We start from the raw sequence: 7600 nt of genomic DNA, 5'->3' as shown, positions 1-7600 counted from the left end.
TCAGCAGGAGGCCAAGCATGGCACCGTCCCCACTCACTGCTCCCCGGGTGCTGAAAGCTGCCCACTGCTCCTCTTGGTGATGGGCTCAGTTTCGTTTTATCATCGTGGTAGAATGATAATACAGACCATAAAAAAAAAGAATGGCAAAGCTAACAGCAAAGCAACATTCGACCTTCTTTTCTAAGTGTGACAAAGGCACAGAGGGATGAATAGGTCACAGTACATCCAAGATGGCTGTCTAGTCTGATGGTTTACACCAAAACAACATAAATGCCACTGACATTTCTCTTTCTCTGGTCAGAAAAAAGCTCTTGGGTAAAGTAGCATTGAGAGCTCCCTCTGCTGGATCAAATAGTAACTACCTAGACATCGGGGTAAACAGGAATGAACTTTTAACTCCTAAACTGTTTGAATACAATTTCAATCTTGAAAAAAAGTGCCTGATGATGTCCAGTCCCACAACATCCAGAGACTTGAGAACATCAGGGGTGGGCTCTCATCCACCCCCGGCACCTTTCCACTGAGCAGCTTTTTGACTGCCTCAGTGACCTCTGCGTAGGAGATGAGAGAATCAGCCGCTATGTCTCCAGCCTCCCTCGGGACCTGTTCAAAGCTCTCCCAGAGGTGGGAGTTGAAGACCCCCCTCACCAGGGATTCCGCCAGACGTTCCCAACAGACCCGTAATGAACCGAAATGAACCGAACTTCAGTTCCCAGAACTGAAGAAGCCTCTTGGATGAGAGGTGAAACGTTGTCTTTTAGAAAATTCACGTCCAGTTGCCTAACAGAACTTTCAAACTTGACCATGACCTGGATGACTGAGAATCTTCATAGACACATCAAATAGTTCATTATGTTTTTGTCTAGTTTGGACAATTTTAGTAAAATTTGCTATCCTTCTAAATGCAATATTAATTCTCTGAAAAACTGCCCGCATTCTATCTTCTAATTCTGGGTGGTGTCGGAGGATATCCTGTCATTGGATTCCAATCCCCTTTAACTCTAGCCCAGTCTTTACCTGTTACTGCCTGAAAAACCTGCTGCTGCTGAACTTCAGCTCCATTCAGACAGTAAGAATTAATTAACTGTTGCATATCTGCACAACATTGCTCTGGGTCCTGCTTATATGATACAACCTCTGCAGTTGCTTTTATCACATCATCTTTTGTCCAGGTTCTATATACCTTTATAGTAAGTGGTGCCTTTGGATCATTTGGAGCTCGTGCAGGATCAGCCACTTGTATCATGGGAAAGGCGTCTGCAATGTTATCATCAAAATTTGGTATTTCTGGTGGCGAGGGGCTTAAAACATATCCTAATGATCCAATTTTGGTTCAATGTTTTCTTTGATCTAGTATTTTCAGCTATTGAATTTGTCGGCTCTTGTTTTGGTTGGTCCAAAGTTTTTAAATACAAAGATAAATATGGATACAAAGGTTGGTGGGGGGGGGGGGGGGAACGTGTCATACGTTCTTCTGTATCTGAATCATCTGAAAGTGGAGTTGCTGTATCAGCACGTGTCATATCTTCTTTTATCTTTGCATCATCTAAAAGTGGACACATTTTATCAGCACACTCTCGGTTCTTGCATATGTTTGATGCTACTGTTTCATTGGTCTGACATACATAGTTTTGTTTTTAATTGTTTTAGTTCTATTCCATTTTTTCTTGTGCAAGCTTGTTTAAGCCAACATTCAGCCACACTTAGCCCAAGCTTCTCTTCCCTTTTTTTAATTGCCTTTTGCCTCTCTTTTTATGGCAAGCACAAGGTCTTTGTGGTCTTCCTGTTTTAGTTTTCCTTCAAAACCATACTTTTTCTGCCAATTATTTAACTGTTTACAGGACTCTGAATTGTACCTAGACATGTACTTAACATCCCCTTTAAACTCCGGAGTATCTGTCTTTTTGTTACATAAGTTCGCCATTTTGATTTCTTATTTTATTCATTTTTAATTTTGACGTTTTGTTATTTTACGCTATGCAAAAAAATTCTTAATAGTTGGTCTTATCTACTTCAACTGATCAGGAGTCGTACGTTGACACCGGTAGGTTTCAGACTGCCCGCTGATTCGATCACAATTCCTCCTCAGTCAGACACATTCACATTCACTCTTTTTAGGCCTTTGGTACTCTAGGGACTGCTGCCCAGGGACTCCAACCCGCTTAGCTCTGGGGTTTACTGCCCAGAGATTTTCAACCCACTTAGTTCTAGGGATATCTGCCCAGGGATTTGCAACCCACTTATCAGAATTTAGGGAAATCTGCCCAGGGACTCCAACCCATATTTCAACCACGTGCTGGTAATAAAAAATTGTTTCTCACCCTCGTCGTCAATCTTATGCTGGTACTGGATGCCCAGGATCAGATGTCGGAGTACTGGTCTGAGTGAGAATTCACTTCCCAGGTATTTCCCCAGAACCTGGTTCTGGCCGTGCATGGTCTATAGTCGTTCTCTACCCGATCCTTAGGTTCTGCTTAATTTGTTGGCATCCGGCTCGAAGGACCAAGTTATGTCAGGTTTATTCTAACATAAATAATGACAAAGTAAACAACACAAAAGACGTCTTGATCTTTTTCTTGCAAGGGGGGAGTGCAGCTTACTCTTCTGGCAGCTTCTTCATCAACTCCGAGTTGCTGCACTCTTCCTCTGCTCTTTTATTTAGTTTATAAAAGTATCAGATCATGTGATTGTGTATGAATATATGGATAGATATGGAGTAAGAAGCTGGATGTGAAAATGGGTGTGTGACTGAGCAAATATGGGAAGCGAGCAGTTTGTTAAAGCGACTAACACTCAGATTTACACACTATCATGATTTATAAAGGATTGTTTTGTTCTCTAAATGCCAGGTTGTTCTACCCTATATCTTAACCACAGAAAGAATACTTATATCTTGTCATGCTACAGTTGTAACACAGTTACTCAGTACATTTCCACTCTTTGTCACACAAATGCTCAGTTTTTCATTCTTGAAGTTTAACATTTATGATGCAATAATTTCACTATTAGTTAATCATAATACTATAATCATAATAATCATATCTTTACAGGTAACACCGTACAGTCTTGGCCGGGGCAACCACATTCAAACAGAAATTAAGATAATCCGTCAGGCAGTGGGTAGCTCCCTCGATGTCCTCATCATCTGGACTCAGTAGTACATCCCAGTCTGTGGTGTCAAGGCAGTCTCTCAGTTCATCCTCAGCTTCAGGAGTCCATTTCCTGATAGTGCGTTTGTTAAATTATAACATTGGTGTGGTAGTGCTTGAATGTGCTTTGTTTGAATGCGTTTCCAGGTGGTAGCACCATCAGTAAGAAGGGTTTCCGAGTGTATGGGTTGGCAGTGTAACCCGTGTACAACTCATACTTACCTGGCAGGGGAGATACCATGATCAAGAAGGTGGTTCACCCAGGGCGAGGCTTAGCCATTGCACTCCGGCTGTGCTGACCCCTGCGAATTCCCCAAATGTGGGAATCTCGACTGCATAATTTCTGGTAGTGGGGGACTGCGTCCGCGCTCTCCCCTGATATACTTGTGGAACATAAATAATACAGAAACTTAACAGTAGTGATGTTCGTTACCACCAATTTCCTTTCCGATCCGATACCGAGTAAAATTCGGGCTGGTATCGCATATACCGTTATCGATATTTTATCATTTGTCTTTTAAATAAAACATGTGTATTTCAAATCATAGCTTCTTTAAGAATCCGAGGCTGAGGTTTTTATTTATTTATTTATTTTAAACTCTGGAGTGTACTGAGGTAGCTGCCTCATTTACTATACAGTCAACACAACAATAGAAAACCTTGAGAACACAATCATATAAAATATGTCAAAACAATGTTTCAAACTCTGAAAACATGTTATTTGTAAAACAAAAATAAATAAAAAAATAAAATAAATAATCTGAGGAGCCATTTGGGACCCGAAAGAGTCGGATTTTTTCAGTGAACCGAGCCAAAAGAACCGGTTCTCCAAAAAAGAGCCGAAATTCCCATCAATAGTGACTGAGTGAGAGCACGGAGTAGAGCCCCTGTGCTTAAGCATGACGCACACACCCAGGCGGAAGAAGAAGTAGTCCCACCAACCGAGCGTCACTTAGACAACATCTCAATAATTTGGATACTTTTCACCATGTTTCTGTTTAGGATACACCTCATCTCAGAATGCGTAAGTATCAAAAGTATCGATATTTTGATTTCAGAATCGATTTCAGAGCATAAAGATCCAGAATCGGAAGTATCGATATTTCAGGATCGATCCGCACATCACTACTCTATATGCCTCTTTCACATTAACATACAGAAGATCTATTGTCCTTTTACTCCTTGTGGGACAATCCACCACCTGATGAAAGTCAGCCAGTGTAGAGTCCAGAGTGACGTGATTAAAGTCACCAGAAATTAGGATGAAAGCATCAGGGTGTTGTGTCCGCAGCCCTGCTGTGACGGTGTGAATTTTCTCACAGGCAGTGGTTACACCAACGGTTATTAACGTACATGATGAGGTGAGTCCCCCATCTTTGCATGCCTTTGTGTCCCTGCTGGCTCTCACTGTCGTAAATTCTTGCAGATCCACATTAACATCGGTTACGCTGTCAGTAAGCCAAGTCTCCGTGAAGATGAACAGGCGGCACTCCCGGTATATCAGCTGGTTGTACAGCGCGGAAAGCTTGTCCATCTTATTGGAGAGAGAGAGTTTACGTCACTCATGATGACGGAGGGAATCGATGGTTTGAAACGCCTCAGTCCATCCGCTAGTTAGCCTTTATTTTAGCCCCGACTCTGCATCCTCTGTAGCTTCTCTTTATCTCTGCCGGTATTGAGAACTGGCTCCGGTTGCCGTTTTAAGATTGCCGGCATCCATCGGATACATTTAATAGTAGTACTCCGTGAAAGGAGTAAAGGAAAATTAAGAAAAGTAAAGCGAAAGTGGTAAAAACGGAATAGTGCTGCAGAGCGACCAGACGGCTGCTGTCGTCAGCACTCGCGCCATCTTGCAATTCCTACAGTATAGACTCATCTTAAAACCTTGATCAGATCCACAACAGTAAAGTAAATATCCATTTCCCAGTTCATCCAGAGCATCTTCCAGAGCGACCGTGGATCACTCTGAAGGAACGAGACCAAATGAATCCCACAGGTACCATATTCTTCTTTTATTTACTCTTTATGTTTAAGTTTTAGTTCTGCACACCTGAAAAAAAACTGTCATGTTTTAAAGATGAAACCAGTCAAAATAATTTTAATGAGATGTATTTTATATCCAATGATTCCAGTAACAACCCAAATCCACCAACTGTATTAAAAAAAATTAAAAAGTTATTACATATTTTCACAAAATTTTCCTGACCTACTTATAAAATCATGATTAATCCACAGATACCCTGTGATTAATCTCATTAAAAAATGTAACTGATTGACAGCCTTTATATTTGGCCTTCTCCAGCTGTGTTTACCGTTATGTGCTACAATGTCCTGTGTGACAAGTATGCCACGCGGCAGCTTTATGGATACTGTCCATCTTGGGCACTGAACTGGGAGTATCGGAAAAAAGGCATCATGGAGGAAATCACCAACTGTGATGCCGATATCATCAGCCTACAGGTAAATGAGGAGGCCAAGGCTTTTTTTTACCACGTGTACCGTCTGATGAACCCTTTATTTATTTACTGGTATGTGTCTGCAGGAAGTTGAGACGGAGCAGTACTACACTTTGTTTTTGGAAACTCTAAAGGAATGTGGCTATGATGGCTATTTCTGTGCAAAATCTCGTGCCAAACTGGTGTCGGAACAGGAGAGAAAACACGTCGATGGCTGTGCTGTGTTCTTCAAGACTGACAAGTGAGTTTAAAGTTTACTTTTTGTATGTTCTATGAGTATTCTATTTTTCACAGCTCTGACTTACTAGAAGACCAATTTTTCTAACAGTATACAGGGAGTCCTCTGTTTACACAATGTCCTCGAGCACCACGCCCTTCATTATGGCTGCCAAGCGGGGAGTTATTTTCACAAATGTTTTGAGTTATCTTGCGCCATAGGAACAGAATTCCGACTTAAGTTGAGGATGCCCTGTGTTTAGTTTGTGGACAACTCATTCACACACACTGATGACTGTAGAAGACATTAACTCATAGGGACACAATAGCTCCTGGTCTGTTGCTGCTCTGAGGTCAGTTTGCGTCTTCGAGGTCAATCTTGACTGAAACAAAATGAACATTTAAACACTGATGTCACAAAATAAAATGACAGCCAATTATTAACAACTCTTTCTGTGGTCCATTTGAGCTGATTTTCTCTAGAGTGAGGTTTTCTCAACTACAGCTGTCTGTTGGAAAAGATTGTCTGAAACAGACTTGAGATTAAAGAAATTTTTGAAGAGCAGCCTTTGGACTTTCCTGAAACCCCCTTCAACTTGGTCCTGCAGATTTACTCTGGTGCAGAAACACACCGTTGAATTTAACCAAGTGGCCATGGCCAACTCCAAGGGCTCCGAGATCATGCTAAACAGGGTGATGACCAAAGACAACATCGGTGTGGCTGTTCTGCTGGAGGTCAACATGGACACATTTTCTGGTGGTAAGATGTGAAGAAAAATGAGAAGTAAATGAGAGCAAAACAACCCAGCTTGTCCCAGACAATAGGAGATCATCATTTGTCTATAAATATTTTCTTCCCTCTGCATCTGAAATGTTTCTCTTCGTCTTTGTTCTCAGTCATGAAGACTCCACAAGAGCGGCAGCTCCTCCTGGTAGCCAACGCTCATATGCACTGGGACCCGGAATACTCGGACGTGAAGTTGATTCAGACCATGATGTTCCTGTCGGAACTAAAGAGCATCACTGAGAGAGCTGCAGGCTCAGTGTCGAGCGGCTCACCCACCTTTGACCCTGCCTCCGTCCCCATCGTCCTCTGTGCTGACCTCAACTCTCTGCCAGACTCAGGTAGTGCTCAGTGGGGTGAGCTGCATATGTTTCACAGGTGCTGACACTGTAGCACAGAGATTTTACCGGAGCAGTAAAACACCAGCTGGTCACGAACCTCAATCCCAGTAAAGTTCAGAAAAGTCGCAGCTTCTCTCAGGGGACATGGAATCTGTAAAGTTTGACGCTGACCCAAACACCGGATTTTGCCTTCCGGATTAATGGGGTGCTTCATTTAAGTAACAGGTTATTTTTGTGTCATTTCAGGTGTAGTCGAGTACCTGAGCAATGGCGGAGTAGCCAAAAACCACAAAGACTTTAAGGAGCTTCGCTACAACGAATGTCTGACCAACTTCAGCTGCAACTGCAAGAACGGCGTCTCTGACGGAAGCATCACCCACAGCTTCCAACTGAAGAGCACATATGACAGTAAAATGATGCCTTACACCAACTACACCTATGACTTCAAGGTAAAAACAGAATAAACTCAGCTGATTGGCTGCATAAGCTGCTCAGTCTGATTATTTTATACTGAAGACGTGGAGCGGTACGGTGACAGAGAGGACAAATTACTGTTAAATTCCAACTAATTAGTCTGACTACAACCACATTTTTATCAATACTTGTGTAAACCTCCCCCCGCCCCAACCCCCACATCCAACCCCCCCCCCTGCC

General features: G+C 42.4%; 1 protein-coding gene and 1 non-coding gene across 3 annotated transcripts in view; both read left to right on the top strand.

The window, feature by feature from the left end:
* Positions 1–7585, top strand: part of LOC103397020 (CCR4-NOT transcription complex subunit 6-like) — a 34091-nt gene extending 26506 nt beyond the window's left edge. For both annotated transcript variants that reach the window (XM_025052876.1, XM_008335271.3), the window contains 6 exons: positions 5077–5145; positions 5452–5609; positions 5692–5846; positions 6430–6581; positions 6719–6946; positions 7193–7585. In XM_025052876.1, coding sequence (XP_024908644.1) covers positions 5077–5145; positions 5452–5609; positions 5692–5846; positions 6430–6581; positions 6719–6946; positions 7193–7410 — 980 coding nt within the window. In that variant the 3' untranslated portion in view covers positions 7411–7585. The remainder of the gene's footprint in view (positions 1–5076; positions 5146–5451; positions 5610–5691; positions 5847–6429; positions 6582–6718; positions 6947–7192) is intronic.
* Positions 3364–3527, top strand: LOC112486433 (U1 spliceosomal RNA). The gene has a single exon (XR_003048862.1). It is a non-coding gene; the product is annotated as a U1 spliceosomal RNA (small nuclear RNA).
* Positions 7586–7600: the final 15 nt, after the last annotated feature.

The sequence above is a fragment of the Cynoglossus semilaevis genome, chromosome W (assembly GCF_000523025.1).
Source record: "Cynoglossus semilaevis isolate Cse_v1.0 chromosome W, Cse_v1.0, whole genome shotgun sequence".
Taxonomy (NCBI): domain Eukaryota; kingdom Metazoa; phylum Chordata; class Actinopteri; order Pleuronectiformes; family Cynoglossidae; genus Cynoglossus; species Cynoglossus semilaevis.
Note: the sequence above shows the minus strand (reverse complement) of the source record. Positions and strands in the feature narration are given on the sequence as shown.